Source organism: Oncorhynchus clarkii, chromosome 20, assembly GCF_045791955.1.
Source record: "Oncorhynchus clarkii lewisi isolate Uvic-CL-2024 chromosome 20, UVic_Ocla_1.0, whole genome shotgun sequence".
Lineage (NCBI taxonomy): Eukaryota > Metazoa > Chordata > Actinopteri > Salmoniformes > Salmonidae > Oncorhynchus > Oncorhynchus clarkii.
Window position 1 is genome coordinate 69,371,551 of NC_092166.1, and position 20,489 is coordinate 69,392,039.

A 20,489-nucleotide genomic window follows, 5' to 3' on the forward strand; every position below is an offset into this window, starting at 1 on the left:
TTTACATACATTTTTCCATTATTAAAGTGGCTGGAGTTGAGTCAGTATGTTGGCAGCAGCCACTCGATGTTAGTGGTGGCTGTTTAACAGTCTGATGGCCTTGAGATAGAAGCTGTTTTTCTGTCTCTCGGGCCCAGCTTTGATGCACCGTGCTGACCTCGCCTTCTGGATGATAGCAGGGTGAACAGGCAGTGGCTGGGTGGTTGTTTTCCTTGATGATCTTTATGGCCTTCCTGTGACATCGGGTGGTGTAGGTGTCATGGAGGGCAGGTAGTGCCCCCGGTGATGCGTTGTGCAGATCTCACTACCCTCTGGAGAGCCTTACGGTTGTGAGCGGAGCAGTTGCTGTACCAGGCGGTGATACAGCCCGCCAGGATGCTCTCGATTGTGCATCTGTAAAAGTTTGAGTACTTTTGGTGACAAGGCAAATTTCTTCAGCCTCCTGAGGTTGTTCTTCTTCACCACGCTGTCTGTGTGGGTGGACCAATTCAGTTTGTGCGTGATGTGTACGCCGAGGAACTTAACTTACTACCCTCTCCACTACTGTCCCGTCGATGTGGATAGGGGGGTGCTCCCTCTGCTGTTTCCTGAAGTCCACGATCATCTCCTTTGTTCTGTTGACGTTGATTGTGAGGTTATTTTCCTGACACCACACTCCAAGGGCCCTCACCTCCTCCCTGTAGGCCGTCTCGTTGTTGTTGGTAATCAAGCCTACCACTGTAGTGTCGTCTGCAAACTTGATGATTGAGTTGGAGGCGTGCATGGACAAGCAGTCGTGGGTGAACAGGGAGTACAGGAGAGGGCTCAGAATGCACCCTTGTGGGGCCCCAGTGTTGAGGATCAGCGGGGTGGACATGTTGGTCTGTGCATGCTCTGAGGACGCTGCTGGGGATGCCGTCTGGGCCTGAAGCCTCACGAGGGTTAACACATTTAAATGTTTTATTTACGTTGGCCGCGGTGAAGGAGAGTCCGCAGGTTTTGGTAGCGGGTCATGTCAGTGGCACTGTATTGTCCTCAAGGCGAGGACCGCTTCGTCTGCCCATTTTACGGCGACGTTGTTTTGGTTTGCCGACTGGGATCCGATCCATTGTCATGGGTGGTGGGCAAAACACAGGATCCGCTTCGGGAAAGTCGTATTCCTGGTCGTAATGATGGTGAGTTGACGTTGCTCTTATATCCAGTAGTTCCTCCCGACTGTATGTAATAAAACCTAAGATTACCTGGGGTACCAATGTAAGAAATAACACGTAAAAAAACAAAATACTGCATAGTTTCCTAGGAACGCGAAGTGGCCATCTCTGTCGGCGCAGGAAGTGTGTGAAGCTCCCAATTGTCTGGCTCTCTCATCTTCTTTTTGAAGAAAAACTGCTCAAAGATCAAAGTAAGTGCAGGTCCTCTGGGTAAAAATACAGGCGTATAGATGGCTTATTGTGGGGGGTCATGATGGTAGATTGATAGCGAGTTACACTTCCATTTTCTTCCTAGTTGGAGCAGTTGATGATGAATCGATGGTGATTGTAGTTCTTTATACGACAGGGGGGTCTAATCCTGGATGCTGATTGGTTAAAACTGCATTCCAGCGGGTGTCTATTCCACAAGTTACTCAAAAGTCGTACAGATAATGAACTTGGGAGTCCTTCCAAATGTCCACCTGCTACAGCTATACCGTTGAAATGCCTATTTACTCTGTTCCGTCTCACTGCATAATCCAAAGTCTCATCAGCCCAGCCAGGCAAATTATAAACTTGAAATTATCAATAGAAAACAGGTCAAATGAAACGATGTGCAGCTAGTTTGAAGTCTTTCCAGCTTCAGTTTGAAGTGATTGTGTAAGGTTTGTTGTTGGCTAGCTCCTCTGAACAACAGTGTCCTGACGAGAGTGCACATTTTCTATGCCAGGCGAAATTGTGCATCGTTAGCTTATTGTAATGGATGTATCCAAATAAATGTCACTAGACAAGAGCATAAACTAACGCAAATAACAGAGTAACAGCTACTTTGCTCTTATTCTGGCTGCACTGTTTGATGTGGCTGTAAGGAGCTAGCAAGTAAGGAATAAGAACATTTGCAGCCAGTATGGCAACGGAACATTTAGAACAAACGGCTGGGTCGCGTCTCTGGCAGCCGGACCGATAGAATGGACGAGCAGCTGGCTTAGGTAGCAACCCTAGATTTGTGTCGGGACTATATCTTGTGGAAGGATGAAATAGTATGAATAAATTCATCAAAATATTATTTTTTATGAAAATATGTCAATCATTATTTGAATATGTTGGTAACCCGTTGTATAAAAGTGATAATGCCCTTGAAGCCGGTGTTTGGAGGACATATTTGCACGGTTTGCCGACCCTCGATTTCGTCTTGGGCCTAACAACACCCGTGCCAATATATCTTCCAAACACCGGCTTCGAGGGCATTATCACTTAATTGTGGTCCAACGATGTCAATGTCCTGCTTGATTTATGTCTCTGGATGGGCCAGGTCAATAGAGCTTAGATAGATACTCCAGAGAGAACCTTCAGATAACAGGAATCCTACTCTGGAAGAGCTTCGTCCATTACCCCTGTCAGTTTGACATATTCATCTCACTCTTGTCATCCAGTTAAGAGAATCCCTGCTTTTTTATTTGCACCTGGAAACCTCTGTGGCCTCTCTCTTATACCCTCGGATTTCCATAATGTTTGAATTCCGGACTATACAAAGCAAATTAGCATGAGATTTATCCTCATGTGTGTAATGGATTCTTTATCTCTTTGGGAGGGTGTACATGGCCAAGTGGGTTGGTTTTTGAGTAAAATGGCTGTGACTAAGGCAGGTGCCCAGGGACTTCCCCAATAATGCAATATCATATTGAACTGGAAGTGCCCTTTACCGTTTTATATCTGATGCCCAGTCATCTGCCACTGCTTAGGGTATTCTGATGTCGAGGCCTTTTGGCCCCGTGGGACACAGTGTGTTACAAGAGAAAATATCGAAGTCAGTGAAGGGGTGGCAAGGGGCAGGATGATCCATCAAAGTGGATACAATTTGACAAAGGACGGGTTGTAGAAGAGTGGGGAAGCACAGAAGCCAATGTGTTGGAATGCTAATGAGAGGGAGAGGTCGGTTGCTGTAACAATGTGGCTTTCCCTCTCTGGCATTCTGATCAATGTTTTCTGGTGGCCCAGGAGTCGCCCCTGCTCCACATTGGTGCCCTCATGTCAGCCCAGGGAGTGGTGCTCAAAGGTACAATTGATTATCCTGTGGTCTTCCCCCCCCCTGTGCTCCCCGGGACCCAGAGCACTATCCCTGCCCAGATGTCAGGACAGGAGGGACAAATCCATATGTCATGAGTAAGTCGAAGAGTTGTTGTTTTGGGCTTTAGCGATGGATTGAAATGTCTGCTACTCCTTGTAAATGGAAACATGGTGTCTGGTATAGGACTTGTGTATGTTGATAAGATTGCGCCACTGATTCCTGGCGGGTTTTCGTGTTATTTTTCTGATACTTTACATAGCATGGACCAAATAGGACATTGGCCAGATGTAGCAGGCATTGAAGCAATGTTTATTGAGCTACAACATTTTGATTTAGCTAAAATATAACATAACATCTGATAAATATTCTCTACCATCGATGCTCGTGGGTCATGTTGACAGCAGTGTTCTTCAGTGGCCACAAATTAATATATTGAGGTCAGCATTTCTGCCACTCTGTGAAAACACTTTCTCCCGCTTTCCCATCTGGCTGATGCAAATATAATAGTGGGTGGGCACTGGGCGATAAACAAAACAAAAATCTCTGGAAATCGATACATATTTATAAGTCATTGCCGTCTGCAATTAAAGCCTGATTATTCAAAAACATGATTATGGTATTTGTGTGAGTAAAATATGTATTTGTGTGTCCCTCAAAGCAGTTGCCTCTAGAATCTAGACAACTGCTCATACTGTACCTGCATATGTAATTGGAATTTTGGGCAATCATTCAGTTGACAGTAACAAATATAAAATGGCAATTTTTAACCATCCACAGGTTTAATCATCATTTTCTCTGCATAATGAATTATTTCTCATGACATTTTTGCTGGACTTGGACAAATATTCTTGTCCCCGCATGTTCTAGATTAATCAGTATCTTGATTACGGTTGTTCCTGAAGCTGCAGGACAAATACATTCCAGTCCAAAAAATAAGTAAATTGTGCTTCTTACATTAGATGGTGTTCTCAGAATTAATGTAAAATATCCAATTTATATACAGATTTTGGAATCACTAGGGAAAGCACTATAGTATTACTTAAGTCACCAGTAAGTAATGGTTTGGGGAGGCCTGTGGTGTTCTTAGCTAACACAGAGTTCACCATCTCTCGTTATCGTCTGTGGGTCCCACGAGCTAAAGAGCTGGAAGTTACTCAACTCTGTCTCTGCAAAGTACCTAAAATATGCTCTCGAAGTTGTAGGATGTGACTATCTCATTCATGTTTACAATTGGCTCATTAATCCCCCTCCTCTCCCCTGTAACTATTCCCCAGGTCGTTGCTGCAAATGAGAACGTGTTCTCAGTCAACTTACCTGGTAAAATAACGGATAAATAAAATAAAAATAAAAATGTGTAATACACTAAGCATTTAGCCACTCCACCATACTGTACATAGGTCTGTGGTTTATGACTGGGGCAGGTATGCAGGAAGTCTTGTGAGGGATGTCTTTGTCAGGAGTTGCAGTTCAGGAACTGACACGTGCTTCTGGCTGTGGTCAGTGCGTCTGCAAGTTCTCCAAATGGAATGCAGGGTCACATCTCCTGCCAATATTGCAGTCATCAGGAACCAGACTGAAATATTAGTCATCAGAAACCAGGCTGAATGTGAACATCGATATTTCAGCTTTTTGTCTTCTCTCCTCTGTTGTTATGTGGATGAGTATTGCAATGAGTGCTACAACAACAGCACACTCATCTTTGCTTTCTCCCAAATGCCCTGTTTTCAGCTTTCAACCTGTCCTGTTAGTCTTACAAAGGAAATGGGGAAGAATTCACAGTGATTGATTTGTTTACTCCAGAGGTACCGCATGCTGATTTAATTTCCCATGTGTCTGTAGAGAGCTGCAACTTCTAGGAGGGGATTGAATTGTATCTCTCACCCGTCAATGTGCCAGGTTCACAGTATGTGCTCCGGTGAAAATTATTTAATGCTGAGGTCTCTGTATACATAGTTGCTGGATATCAGTGCCAGGGGGTGGCACATTGATTTGTTTGCTTCACCAGCTTGGCTCCTCTCACTGTGTGTGTGGGTTGAAGTATTTGAGGGTTAAATCTATGCCGGTTCACCATATATGGCTATAGTTGTCAGTGTATTTGAATCAGGGATAGGTTTCCTCTGTAATTGACATTAACGTGGTTCTGACTGATATGATTTGGTGAAAACAATCTTTATTGTGCATATTGGTTTCCATGACACTACAGGATTAGGCCAGTGTCTTTGAAAGTTTCATGTCTTCTTCACTGAGAATTGAGTTGCGCTCTCCCAGTGCCTGGCTGAAACAGTTGGCATGCGAGTGAAAGAGGACCATTTGGAGGACCATTTCTCAACAGAGTGCATCATGGGTACTTCCTGTTTGAGCTTCTAGTTATGGAGTCATGATCTGATTTTCAAGATGAGGGAGGACCTTGTATGCTTGCTTGTGGTCTAGGACTTTATCACCTCTAGTGGCGAAGAAGACGTGTTGATGGAAGTCGGGCATTACAAGTCTTAATGACGTAGAATTAAAATCACCAACAAAAAGGAAAGCAGTTGCATGGTTACGTGCTTGTTTATAGCCTCGTATAGTTCGTTAAGTGCCAGGCTGTTGATTTTCTCGTCCTGGTGTGTATATGTATGTGTATGTATGTATGTAAATACATACATACAAATGGGTCTACATGCACAAGTTCTGGCCTGGTTTAGATCTTATCTGTCGGAAAGATATCAGTTTGTCTCTGTGAATGGTTTGTCCTCTTACAAATCAACTGTACATTTCTATGTTCCTCAAGGTTCCGTTTTAGGACCACTATTGTTTTCACTATATATTTTACCTCTTGGGGATGTCATTCGAAAACATAATGTTAACTTTCACTGCTATGCGGATGACACACAGCTGTACATTTCAATGAAACAGGGTGACGCCCCAAAATTGCCCTCGCTAGAAGCATGTGTTTCAGACATAAGGAAGTGGATGGCTGCAAACTTTCTACTTTTAAACTCGGACAAAACAGAGATGCTTGTTCTAGGTCCCAAGAAACAAAGAGATCTTCTGTTGAATCTGACAATTAATCTTAATGGTTGTACAGTCGTCTCAAATAAAACTGTGAAGGACCTCGGCGTTACTCTGGACCCTGATCTCTCTTTTGAAGAACACATCAAGACTGTTTCAAGGACAGCTTTTTTCCATCTACGTAACATTGCAAAAATGATGCAGAAAAATGAATCCATGCTTTTGTCACTTCTAGGTTAGACTACTGCAATGCTCTACTTTCCGGCTACCCGGATAAAGCACTAAATAAACTTCAGTTAGTGCTAAATACGGCTGCTAGAATTCTGACTAGAACCAAAATATTTGATCATATTACTCCAGTGCTAGCCTCCCTACACTGGCTTCCTGTCAAGGCAAGGGCTGATTTCAAGGTTTTACTGCTAACCTACAAAGCATTACATGGGCTTGCTCCTACCTATCTCTCTGATTTGGTCCTGCCGTACATACCTACACGTACGCTACGGTCACAAGACGCAGGCCTCCTAATTGTCCCTAGAATTTCTAAGCAAACAGCTGGAGGCAGGGCTTTCTCCTACAGAGCTCCATTTTTATGGAATGGTCTGCCTACCCATGTGAGAGACGCAAACTCGGTCTCAACCTTTAAGTCTTTACTGAAGACTCATCTCTTCAGTGGGTCATATGATTGAGTGTAGTCTGGCCCAGGAGTGTGAAGGTGAAGGGAAAGGCTCTGGAGCAACGAACCGCCCTTGCTTTCTCTGCCTGGCCGGTTCTCCTCTTTCCACTGGAATTCTCTGCCTCTAACCCTATTACAGGGGCTGAGTCACTGGCTTACTAGGGCTCTTTCATAACGTCCCTAGGAGGGGTGCGTCACTTGAGTGGGTTGAGTCACTGATGTGATCTTCCTGTCTGGGTTGGCGCCCCCCCTTGGGTTGTGCCTTGGCGGAGATCTTTGTGGGCTATACTCGGCCTTGTCTCAGGATGGTAAATTGGTGGTTGAAGATATCCCTCTAGTGGTGTGGGGGCTGTGCTTTGGCAAAGTGGGTGGGGTTATATCCTTCCTGTTTGGCCCTGTCCGGGGGTGTCCTCGGATGGGGCCACAGTGTCTCCTGACCCCTCCTGTCTCAGCCTCCAGTATTTATGCTGCAGTAGTTTGTGTCGGGGGGCTAGGGTCAGTTTGTTATATCTGGAGTACTTCTCCTGTCCTATCCGGTGTCCTGTGTGAATTTAAGTATGCTCTCTCTAATTCCCTCTTTCTTTCTCTCTCTCTGAGGACCTGAGCCCTAGGACCATGCCTCAGGACTACCTGACATGATGACTCCTTGCTGTCCCCAGTTCACCTGGCCGTGCTGCTGCTCCAGTTTCAACTGTTCTGCCTGTGATTATTATTATTTGACCATGCTGGTCATTTATGAACATTTGAACATCTTGGCCATGTTCTGTTATAATCTCCACCCGGCACAGCCAGAAGAGGACTGGCCACCCCACATAGCCTGGTTCCTCTCTAGGTTTCTTCCTAGGTTTTGGCCTTTCTAGGAAGTTTTTCCTAGCCACCGTGCTTCTACACCTGCATTGCTTGCTGTTTGGGGTTTTAGGCTAGGTTTCTGTACAGCACTTTGAGGTATCAGCTGATGTACGAAGGGCTATATAAATAAATTTGATTTGATTTGTTGTACTGTGTGTATATATATATATATATATATATATATATATATATATATATACACACACACACACACACACACACACACACACACACACACACACACACACACACACAGTTGAAGTCGGAAATTGACATACACTTAGGTTGGAGTCATTAAAACTTGTTTTCAACCACTCCACAAATGTCTTGTTAAAACCTCTTTGGGATAGGCAAACTGCTAGCGCCCGGCCTTGACAACATCCGGTGAAATTGCAGAGCACGAAATTCAAATTACAAAAATCGTCATACATATGTACAGTGGGACAAAAAAGTATTTAGTCAGCCACCAATTGTGCAAGTTCTCCCACTTAAAAAGATGAGAGGCCTGTAATTTTCATCATAGGCACACTTCAACTATGACAGACAAAATGAGAAAAAAAATCCAGAAAATCACATTGTAGGATTTTTAATTAATTTATTTGCAAATTATGGTGGAAAATAAGTATTTGGTCAATAACAAATGTTTCTCAATACTTTGTTATATACCCTTTGTTGGCAATGACAGAGGTCAAACGTTTTCTGTAAGTCTTCACAAGGTTTTCACACACTGTTGCTGGTATTTTGGCCCATTCCTCTATGCAGATCTCCTCTAGAGCAGTGATGTTTTGGGGCTGTTGCTGGGCAACACGGACTTTCAACTCCCTCCAAAGATTTTCTATGGGGTTGAGATCTGGAGACTGGCTAGGCCACTCCAGGACCTTGAAATGCTTCTTACGAAGCCACTCCTTCATTGCCCGGGCGGTATGTTTGGGATCATTGTCATGCTGAAAGACCCAGCCACGTTTCATCTTCAATGCCCTTGCTGATGGAAGGAGGTTTTCACTCAAAATCTCACGATACATGGCCCCATTCATTCTTTCCTTTACACGGATCAGTCGTCCTGGTCCCTTTGCAGAAAAACAGCCCCAAAGCATGATGTTTCCACCCCCATGCTTCACAGTAGGTATGGTGTTCTTTGGATGCAACTCAGCATTCTTTGTCCTCCAAACACGACGAGTTGAGTTTTTACCAAAATGTTCTATTTTGGTTTCATCTGACCATATGACATTCTCCCAATCTTCTTCTGGATCATCCAAATGCTCTCTAGCAAACTTCAGCTGGGCTTGGACATGTACTGGCTTAAGCAGGGGGACACGTCTGGCACTGCAGAATTTGAGTCCCTGGCGGCGTAGTGTGTTACTGATGGTAGGCTTTGTTACTTTGGTCCCAGCTCTCTGCAGGTCATTCACTAGGTCCCCCCGTGTGGTTCTGGGATTTTTGCTCACCGTTCTTGTGATCATTTTGACCCCATGGGGTGAGATCTTGCGTGGAGCCCCAGATCGAGGGAGATTATCAGTGGTCTTGTATGTCTTCCATTTCCTTATAATTGCTCCCATAGTTGATTTCTTCAAACCAAGCTGCTTACCTATTGCAGATTCAGTCTTCCCAGCCTGGTGCAGGTCTACAATTTTGTTTCTGGTGTCCTTTGACAGCTCTTTGGTCTTGGCCATAGTGGAGTTTGGAGTGTGACTGTTTGAGGTTGTGGTGTCTTTTATACTGATAACAAGTTCAAACAGGTGCCATTAATACAGGTAACGAGTGGAGGACAGAGGAGCCTCTTAAAGAAGAAGTTACAGGTCTGTGAGAGCCAGAAATCTTGCTTGTTTGTAGGTGACCAAATACTTATTTTCCACCGTGATTTTCTGGGATTTAAAAAAAAAATTGTCTGTCTTAGTTGAAGTGTACCTATGATGAAAATTACAGGCCTCTCTCATCTTTTTAAGTGGTAGAACTTCCACAATTGGTGGCTGACTAAATACTTTTAGGGGTGGCATTTGACCATCAGGTATTCCAAGACAGGTGAACAATGGGTCGAGACTTCCATTGCGCTAGAGTCGGCATACCATTTGCTGTAGATGAAGAGGCATACCACTCCCCCTCTCAATTTCCCTGAATCCAATGTCCTGTCCACTCGGGGGAATGGAGAATCCATCGAGTTGGATAGCCTTCACCTTGCCAGGGCTCACCCTCTCTTGCGCCGGCGTTTCCTCTTGGATAGCCTGAAAATTGAGTCGGAATTACACAGAGACCACGGCAGATGCGATACATGTTGTGCAAAAAAAGTAATGATAAACGCCAGAAGTATCACAAAATAGCAAAGTTGTTCCGATCTCGCAAGATGACAACCATACATTACGGCGCCACCTTTCCTGTCTCTGCACTGCCTGCAGCTGTCTGCCCAGCACCATCGAACACTTAGATGAGAGATTCCGCCTCCTCTGATTCTTGTCACAACAGATGCCTTTTATTTCTGTGTCCTTTTTTTGTTGTTGACCAGTTTAAATTGCTTGGCTTCTTTAATCTTCAGACAGGCCATTAACTTGGATGGCAGTAGACATGGAGGCCGCAGGTCTTAATTGGAATGTTTTATGTATTGTCCGTTGTCGACCCAGCGTGGACTCGGTAACCGCTGTCTGCTGTTTTGGCCACTCTCTCCAATTCTAATGAAGCGTTCTCAGTGTACACTGCCGGATACATATTTAATGAGGGAGGTGAGCCAGTTACATTATGAGGCGCTGAACGGCCTGCACGTGAGGCCACCAAAGGACCAGGCAGTAGACTATACAAAGCAACTCATCAGCTGTGCTTGTTTTTCATTTGTGCTTGTCTTTTATATCCCCTCCCTACAGTATCTTGTTACTGACACCTCATTTTAATTACATAGCTCAGAGGGACCTACATTACATGCCATACATGAAGTATGAAGCCTAATTGTTGTCTGTGCAATGAAAAGGGAGTGCCACAGTTTTTTTTGATGGTACAGCAAGACGGTGTCAAGGGCTTGGTTAAGCCTGGGATGGTTTACTAGACTGGTTTAGATTCATTTGAAGAACAGAGAAGCAGCCTTCAGCATGGACTTTAATGCGAATGCAGTCCTAACAGTAATGTAGGTTAGGAATTTAAGTATTTATATTTGAAATACTTATTTTCTGTGTATTTTAGTATTTTCAAATGACGTGTCCAATTCACCTTCTATTTTCAAATAGCTTACTTTTTTCCAAATAAATGTCTAATACCCCTAAGACCAACCAGACCTGGGTTCAAATGCTTGGGGCATTTTTAAATATTTGTATTTGAAAATACACTGAGTATTTTCAGTATTTGAGTATTTTTCTTGGCCCGGATGATACAGTACTTGCTGTGCTCTGTACTATGTGGACTACTCCCATAGTTGACCTCTGCTCTGGGAACTATGAGCAGCTATTTTTTGCCTGGAGTGATTCCTGCTGAGGGAGAGTCGTGTCTTGTCTTGTAACTCCTTTAGGAAGCATTGATTGACGTCAAAGCCTTACTCTTGTCCCTCCATTTCTCAATTTTCTCTCCAAGGAGGCTCGTCATGGGCAGTCTCTGTGTCGATGGGTTTGACTTGGGGAACCTCTATGCTCTCACCCATACTCAAAGCCGAAGCTGCTGGTGACTGGACTCTAGCGGATTAGCCCATCTCTGTCATATTGAAATCTTAAGGGGCTTGTCTGAGCCTCCATCGCTTAAGCAAGCAAGACTTGCTGTCGATCACATCTTCACCAAACCGTCACAAGAGTGTGTGCAAAATAGAGCCTATTTTTATGTAGGATACAGATTAAATCTCCGGACCCAGACCAATGTATTCAAACTCCAAAAGCTAAAGTTATTCAGCCAGCGTGTTTGAGCACACAACACCAGCTAATTTTAAAATCTTGTTTAAAGGTAGATAATTGGTCCTTTTTGGCCATCGAGTGTGCTTTCAGTGCCCTAATCAATTTGCGTGTTTTCCTGTCTCCTTCAGCTGCCGGCATAAACAGTGGAAGACTGAGCTGCCTGCTTCGAGTGTGGTCATTACCTTCCACAATGAGGCCCGCTCAGCTCTGCTCCGCACCGTAGTCAGGTGAGCGCGCACACACACACACACACACACACACACACACACACACACACACACACACACACACACATGCCAGGAACACCAGTTTGTGTCAAGAACAGCAACACAGCTGGATTTTTCACGCTCAACAGTTTCCTGTGTGTATCAAGAATGGTCCACACGCACACACACACACACACACACACACACACACACACACACACACACACACACACACACACACACACACACACACACACACACACACACACACACACACACAGGCTAGGCCTGGAGATAGAGACTGTAACGTTCTTTGCTTCACGGAAACGTGGCTTACTGGAGAGACGCTATCCGAAGCGGTGCAGCCAACAGGTTTCTCCACGCATCGCGCAGACAGGAAAAAACATCTTTCTGGTAAAAAGAGGGGCGGGGGCGTATGCCTTATGACTAACGTGACATGGTGTGATGAAAGAAACATACAGGAACTCAAATCCTTCTGTTCACCTGATTTAGAATTCCTCACAATCAAATGTAGACCGCATTATCTACCAAGAGAATTCTCTTCGATTATAATCACAGCCGTATATATCCCCCCCCAAGCAGACACATCGTTGGCTCTGAATGAACTTTATTTGACTCTTTGCAAACTGGAAACCATTTATCCGGAGGCTGCATTCATTGTAGCTGGGGATTTTAACAAGGCTAATCTGAAAACAAGACTCCCCAAATTTTATCAGCATATCGATTGCGCAACCAGGGGTGGAAAGACCTTGGATCATTGTTACTCTAACTTCCGCGACGCATATAAGGCCCTGCCCCGCCCCCCTTTCGGAAAAGCTGACCACGACTCCATTTTGTTGATCCCTGCCTACAGACAGAAACTAAAACAAGAGGCTCCCACGCTGAGGTCTGTCCAACGCTGGTCCGACCAAGCTGACTCCACACTCCAAGACTGCTTCCATCACGTGGACTGGGACATGTTTCGTATTGCGTCAGACAACAACATTGACGAATACGCTGATTCGGTGTGCGAGTTCATTAGAACGTGCGTTGAAGATGTCGTTCCCATAGCAACGATTAAAACATTCCCTAACCAGAAACCGTGGATTGATGGCAGCATTCGTGTGAAACTGAAAGCGCAAACCACTGCTTTTAATCAGGGCAAGGTGTCTGGTAACATGACCGAATACAAACAGTGCAGCTATTCCCTCCGCAAGGCTATCAAACAAGCTAAGCGTCAGTACAGAGACAAAGTAGAATCTCAATTCAACGGCTCAGACACAAGAGGCATGTGGCAGGGTCTACAGTCAATCACGGACTACAGGAAGAAATCCAGCCCAGTCACGGACCAGGATGTCCTGCTCCCAGGCAGACTAAATAACTTTCTTGCCCGCTTTGAGGACAATACAGTGCCACTGACACGGCCTGCAACGAAAACTTGCGGTCTCTCCTTCACTGCAGCCGAGGTGAGTAAGACATTTAAACGTGTTAACCCTCGCAAGGCTGCAGGCCCAGACGGCATCCCCAGCCGCGCCCTCAGAGCATGCGCAGACCAGCTGGCCGGTGTGTTTACGGACATATTCAATCAATCCCTATACCAGTCTGCTGTTCCCACATGCTTCAAGAGGGCCACCATTGTTCCTGTTCCCAAGAAAGCTAAGGTAACTGAGCTAAACGACTACCGCCCCGTAGCACTCACTTCCGTCATCATGAAGTGCTTTGAGAGACTAGTCAAGGACCATATCACCTCCACCCTACCTGACACCCTAGACCCACTCCAATTTGCTTACCGCCCAAATAGGTCCACAGACGATGCAATCTCAACCACACTGCACACTGCCCTAACCCATCTGGACAAGAGGAATACCTATGTGAGAATGCTGTTCATTGACTACAGCTCGGCATTCAACACCATAGTACCCTCCAAGCTCGTCATCAAGCTCGAGACCCTGGGTCTCGACCCCGCCCTGTGCAACTGGGTACTGGACTTCCTGACGGGCCGCCCCCAGGTGGTGAGGGTAGGCAACAACATCTCCTCCCCGCTGATCCTCAACACTGGGGCCCCACAAGGGTGCGTTCTGAGCCCTCTCCTGTACTCCCTGTTCACCCACGACTGCGTGGCCACGCACGCCTCCAACTCAATCATCAAGTTTGCGGACGACACAACAGTGGTAGGCTTGATTACCAACAACGACGAGACGGCCTACAGGGAGGAGGTGAGGGCCCTCGGAGTGTGGTGTCAGGAAAATAACCTCACACTCAACGTCAACAAAACTAAGGAGATGATTGTGGACTTCAGGAAACAGCAGAGGGAACACCCCCCTATCCACATCGATGGAACAGTAGTGGAGAGGGTAGCAAGTTTTAAGTTCCTCGGCATACACATCACAGACAAACTGAATTGGTCCACTCACACAGACAGCATTGTGAAGAAGGCGCAGCAGCGCCTCTTCAACCTCAGGAGGCTGAAGAAATTCGGCTTGTCACCAAAAGCACTCACAAACTTCTACAGATGCACAATCGAGAGCATCCTGGCGGGCTGGTACGGCAACTGCTCCGCCCTCAACCGTAAGGCTCTCCAGAGGGTAGTGAGGTCTGCACAACGCATCACCGGGGGCAATCTACCTGCCCTCCAGGACACCTACACCACCCGATGTCACAGGAAGGCCATAAAGATCATCAAGGACATCAACCACCCGAGCCACTGCCTGTTCACCCCGCTATCATCCAGAAGGCGAGGTCAGTACAGGTGCATCAAAGCTGGGACCGAGAGACTGAAAAACAGCTTCTATCTCAAGGCTATCAGACTGTTAAACAGCCACCACTAACATTGAGTGGCTGCTGCCAACACACTGACACTGACTCAACTCCAGCCACTTTAATAATGGGAATTGATGGGAAATGATGTAAATATATCACTAGCCACTTTAAACAATGCTACCTTATATAATGTTACTTACCCTACATTATTCATCTCATAGGCATACGTATATACTGTACTCTATATCATCGACTGTATCCTTATGTAATACATGTATCACTAGCCACTTTAACTATGCCACTTTGTTTACATACTCATCTCATATGTATATACTGTACTCGATACAATCTACTGTATCTGCCTATGCTGCTCTGTACCATCACTCATTCATATATCCTTATGTACATATTCTTTATCCCCTCACACTGTGTACAAGACAGTAGTTTTGGAATTGTTAGTTAGATTACTTGTTGGTTATTACTGCATTGTCGGAACTAGAAGCACAAGCATTTCGCTACACTCGCATTAACATCTGCTAACCATGTGTATGTGACAAATAAAATTTGATTTGATTTTGATACTAACCCATGTCTAACCCTCTCCCTCCCTCCCTCCCTCCCCTCCCACTCCAGTGTTCTTAAGAAGAGTCCCCCACACCTTGTCAAGGAGATTATACTGGTGGACGATTACAGCGACAACCGTGAGTTTCTGTTTGATGAGTGGCCTTAACTCTCTCTCTTTTGCCCTGTGCCTCTGTCACTCTGGATCAGTACTGGCACTGGTTTAGAGGTTCCAGGCCCTTCTCTCCCCCACCACCCAGTCTGTAAACTAAAGCCCCTGTCCTGAACCATTTTCGAGCCTCCCTCCCTCTCAACTCTGGGTGACCCCCGAACCTAAGGGCACATGCCTCTTGCTTGGGCTTTGATGGCTGTGCACTCCAGACACTTTAACAGACATCACGCCTATCATATGTGTTTTTATTTCCCTCCATAGTTTTCATCAAGGTCTCTTGTTGTACATTAAAGTGTTTTGAGATAGATTGAAGCTACTTTGATATTTGAGTCGTTCTAGAGTTGTTGTCCGTCAGTGTCTGGGCCACTCCGTAAACCTTTGGTCCCTCTTTATATGATACAGAACTGAATGAAGTCTTCATAAACCCATTACAAGGCCTATATAGATGTTTCTTTGACATGTATATAGATGGTTTATTTTAATAACCTTTGGTGTCTCGTGGTTCAGCGGAGGATGGAGCCTTGTTGGGGAAAATTGAGAAGATCCGGGTTCTTCGAAATGATCGCCGAGAAGGTGAGTGGACAAATGGGAAAAGGAATAAAACTGTTAGTTGGAAATGAGTGGTCAGGCTTCATTCATCATAGTATTTGAATCCCATTTTTATTGACCTTGTCCAACGCTGCATGTACCTTAATCAGTGATTTGCCAGTTGTAAAAGCAGATAAATATTATTTGGGCTAGGAAAGGATTGAGTTTAAAACAGAGTCCTGATTGTTAAGGCAATTCTCATGAAAAGCACTGAACAGGTTTATAGGGGCCAACGGGGAGAAAATATACACTCCAGAACAATGAAGAGTTTGTAACAAGCAGAGTATATTTTTGAAAAGTGCTTTGTGTGCTGTCCAATAGAAAGAACATTGGGCCAAAAAATACCTGGCTGCAGTCCTCTGTTCATTATCGCTATCTCTGCAAAACTGATTACCTCATTTACAACTCCACAATCGCACACTGCCCCCTTCAACCAATTAAGCATGAATTTAATTATCGAACCCGGGATCAAAGAAAGTTAATATGAGCTAGCACTTCAGCAAAGATACTAGATGACTTCAGAAGTCCATTAAAACTTACTAATTAAATATACTGAGTGTACAAAACATTAAGAACACCTTCCTAATATGGAGTTCCACCCCCCTTTTTGCCCTCAGAACAGCTTCAATTTGTCAGAGCATGGACTCTACAAGGTGTCAAAGCGTTCCACAGGGATGCTGGCTCATGTTGACTACAATGCTTCCCACAGTTGTGTCAAGTTGTCTGGATGTCCTTTGGGTGGTGGACCATTCTTGATACACACAGGAAACTGTTGAGTGTGAAAAATCCAGCTGTGTTGCAGTTCTTGACACAAACTGGTGTTCCTGGCATCTACTACCATACACCATTCAAATGCAATCTTTTGTCTTGTCCATTAACCCTCTGAATGGCACACATACACAATCCATGTCTCAATTGTCTCTAGGTTTAAAAATCATTCTCCTCCAATTCATCTTCACTGGATAGATCAAGTGACATCAATAAGGGATCATAGCTTTCACCTGGATTCACCTGGTCAGACGATGTCATGGAAAGAGCAGGTGTTCCTAATGTTTTGTACACTCATTGCAGCTATCACTTTAATAATTTAACCATATTTTGGTGATATGCACATCCCAAACTTCAGAGAACCAGTGTTGGGCAATAAGTATACTTAGATAAAGAAGTTAGAGCCTCGCACACATGAATAGCCCATTGTGTATTTGTAGATTACATCATGTTGTTGACACCTCCACAGGCCTGATGAGATCTCGGGTGAGGGGGGCCGACGCAGCCACTGCCAGTGTTCTCACCTTCCTGGACAGCCATTGCGAGTGTAACGAACACTGGCTGGAACCGCTGCTGGAGAGAGTGGCTGAGGTCAGTGTGGCCCACAGTCACAGAACACACACCTGACATTGAGTGCTGCTCACTGCGCTGATCTGTTGAGTTGTTGTGTTTGCAGAGAGAGGAGAGCGCACCTGGAGATTTCTCAGACAGGCAGGAAGACAGACACAAAGACACTGGCAGGGGGCAGGTGGACAGGGAGACAGACAGACACACACAATGACAGACGGACGGACGGACAGACAGCCAGACAGACACACTGATGGATGAACACACTGACAGACATTGGTGACTCAGAGGGGCTGAGAATAGCACAGTTAGACACACTCAAGCTTCTTAAATGGATACACAGACAGAGGGACAGTTTGGGGTTCAGCCAGGTAGGGTAAACATGACTAGTTGCTAAAGAATGCAATATCGACAAGCTTCAAGAGTATTACCTACTGTACGTGTCACTCAGTTGTGGGGAGGAGCTGCCGCACCCTCCGCTAGCAAACAAGTGCATTGCACCAGGACGTGCATCCTGTTGGGCACCTGCCCAGCAAGGACAGTTCAAAGACACACCCACAAAGACACACACACACGCACTTGCAAACAAACAGAATAACACAGCCTTTCAACCCCTCTTGAGTTTTCCAGGATTTTTTACTGTGTTCACTTGGCTTCAACACTTGTTTACTGCTGTCGGGTCTGAACAGTTTAGGAAAAACTAAGTAATATGATTTAATGAGCTCTAACTCACCGTTGGTTTGACCAATCTTCCATGGAACACTGTCACTGCTGTAGTTCTGTTGTTCCAACAAAAGACATGGAATAGCTCTGCAATGATTCAATCCATCTGATTATGTCACTCTCAGCAAATCATCCACTTCCCTTTTGGAAATCTATTTGTGTTCTGGCTGCGTTAGGCTTATATATTTAAGTACAAATTTGGGCAAACGTTTGACTCGCCGTAGATCTGTTTTGGACTAACTTTGTTATAGCTTTTATCCAGTGTCTGGATTGAAATTATGCAGTAGTTTTACTGAATATTTCAGTCCTTCAGTAATGCTGAATTCAGATCCAGTGGACAGTCTCTCAATTGGTTTGAATTGAGAGACCACCTACCTCTGTTGCCCCCATGCCCACCCCATAAAATACTTTCTGGCTTCTTTTGGTTAAAATTAACAGTTTTGGTGGCAGAGGGGCCTGGATGTTTGGAGTCTTTGTGGAACGCCTGGAAAATAATGTAGCAAAATCTAGCGGAACACTCTAGATCTTTGTGTCCCATCTTAATCTCTCTTTACTTCTCCAACAGGACAAAACGCGAGTTGTTTCCCCCATCATCGACGTCATCAACATGGACAACTTCCAGTACGTAGGCGCCTCGGCCGATCTCAAAGGAGGTAAATCCCACTCATCTACGCCAGCAGCTTTCCTTTCCTCTCTAGGGCAGGCTGGCCTTTAGGAAAATCACACTGCAGTTTTCCACTCGGTGCCCAAAGTCACCTTCTGCCAAAGATGTCTAGGTTTTTTGGTGTGTGTGGCTGGCTGGCTGTGACTGTGCATGTGTGTGAAAGCAAAGAAGAGAATAAGTACATGATAAATCTTGAAAATGGGAATACCCTTTGGAATGGAAGCTATTTGATTGATTCGTCCAAGGATATAGGCAGATAACATTAGCACGGTGTCGTTGTGTATTCTATACGGCTTATGAGAAGTGTTATGTACAGCCATAAGAAAATAGAGGGAATGCCACAGATATGATATATATCAGATAGGCATTGTGTTATATAAGTTTTAGTAGGAATACAATCACATCTGACAACCAGCGTGGCTTTTTCCTGTTGTCAAAATGACTCAACTCTTATTCCCTTGAAATCACTTGAAACCTAATCTGTACCTGGTGTGTGTGTTTTTCCACCTCTAGGATTTGATTGGAACCTGGTCTTCAAGTGGGACTATATGACCCTGGAGCAGAGGAGGGCACGTCAAGGAAACCCCACTGCTCCAATCAAGTAAGCCACCCTCTGCTCTGTCTGTTCTTTCTGCTGCCCTTTCCTGCCAGCCTCACCTCTACTAATAATTCATAGCTACGCATCTGGGCCTGCTGGAGGAGATGCTGAGGCAGGCAGCATTAGATGTCAGTATCAGTGTGCAGCGTCAGAACTGAGCACTCTGGGGAATACGGGCCAATGCTCCTCAAAAAGACCCGGAGCCTTTGAGCCTCTAAGTCCTGTTTTGTCCCAGACATCTACGGTGCCGTATGACATCAGCGAGTGCAGTAAACAAAGGCAGAGGTGATTGAAGATGTTCGTATCATCTTATCCAGCTTTGTCTTAAACTGTGTATGGTGATAAGGGAGAAGATATTTGATGGGGATATTGCTGTTAAAGGATAGATTTAGTACATTGACCTATTTTCCTGCAATTATATCACTTGTAGATCAGAAGAGAGGGCAAAAACGTTGATTTGTTCAATCAATATGAGCTCACAGAAATGATTGTTTAACTAAGTAACCCAATGTCAGATGCATTCTCTCAGTGAACCATGGTTTACCAACAGATGGCAGCATTTAATCGATATCCAAAGGCTAGAATTTGAATTTGGCCCTTAATTTCCTAAAATGCATTTTGTTCCTCTTCGCTAGGTGATGGTAATTAACCCAAAGGATGACAAGTCATTTTTCATAATTTGTTTAGTTTAAAATCTTCCACTAGAGCCATGGATTTCCCAAAAGTTCATTTAAGAGAGAACAACAGCAGACTAGTTCAAGATGCTCATTATGTATTTCTTCCTTTTGAAAACAAAATGGCCTCTGAGCAGAAGTGGTGTATTCTTCCCTCCAGACAGCCAGAGGACAGGACACCACATCCCCTGCTGCTGCCAGGTTACAGGGCCAGGCTCTGTGCATCACATGCTGATGAGAGGACTGTAGGAGAGCTAAACTTGGCTTGACTTTGCTTAGTCTGTCTCACAGTTTTGTCTCATGACCCTGACGAACTGTACTTTCGGTCCTACCTCTTTCTCAGGACTCCCATGATTGCCGGCGGACTATTTGTCATGGACAAGGACTACTTTGAGTTGCTGGGGAAGTACGACATGATGATGGATGTGTGGGGCGGAGAGAATCTAGGTAATAGGACACAGAACACTAGGAACGCTTGAGCTTGTGACATTGTGTGCCTGGGGAATGGGAGAGGAAGTGTGCCCCACGCTACCTTTTGTTGGATTGGTTTATGATGTCCATATGTCAACCAAGAGTTGAGGAGAGATGGACTGCATCACTT

General features: G+C 44.9%; 1 protein-coding gene across 1 annotated transcript in view; it reads left to right on the plus strand.

The window, feature by feature from the left end:
* The window catches only part of LOC139376832 (polypeptide N-acetylgalactosaminyltransferase 2), a 99,478-nt gene that overhangs the window by 72,704 nt on the left and 6,285 nt on the right, over positions 1 to 20,489 (plus strand). Inside the window, exons 4-10 of the mRNA XM_071119779.1 lie at positions 11,736 to 11,834; positions 15,207 to 15,274; positions 15,814 to 15,879; positions 17,132 to 17,253; positions 18,518 to 18,605; positions 19,130 to 19,217; positions 20,232 to 20,335. Coding sequence (XP_070975880.1) covers positions 11,736 to 11,834; positions 15,207 to 15,274; positions 15,814 to 15,879; positions 17,132 to 17,253; positions 18,518 to 18,605; positions 19,130 to 19,217; positions 20,232 to 20,335 — 635 coding nt within the window. The remainder of the gene's footprint in view (positions 1 to 11,735; positions 11,835 to 15,206; positions 15,275 to 15,813; positions 15,880 to 17,131; positions 17,254 to 18,517; positions 18,606 to 19,129; positions 19,218 to 20,231; positions 20,336 to 20,489) is intronic.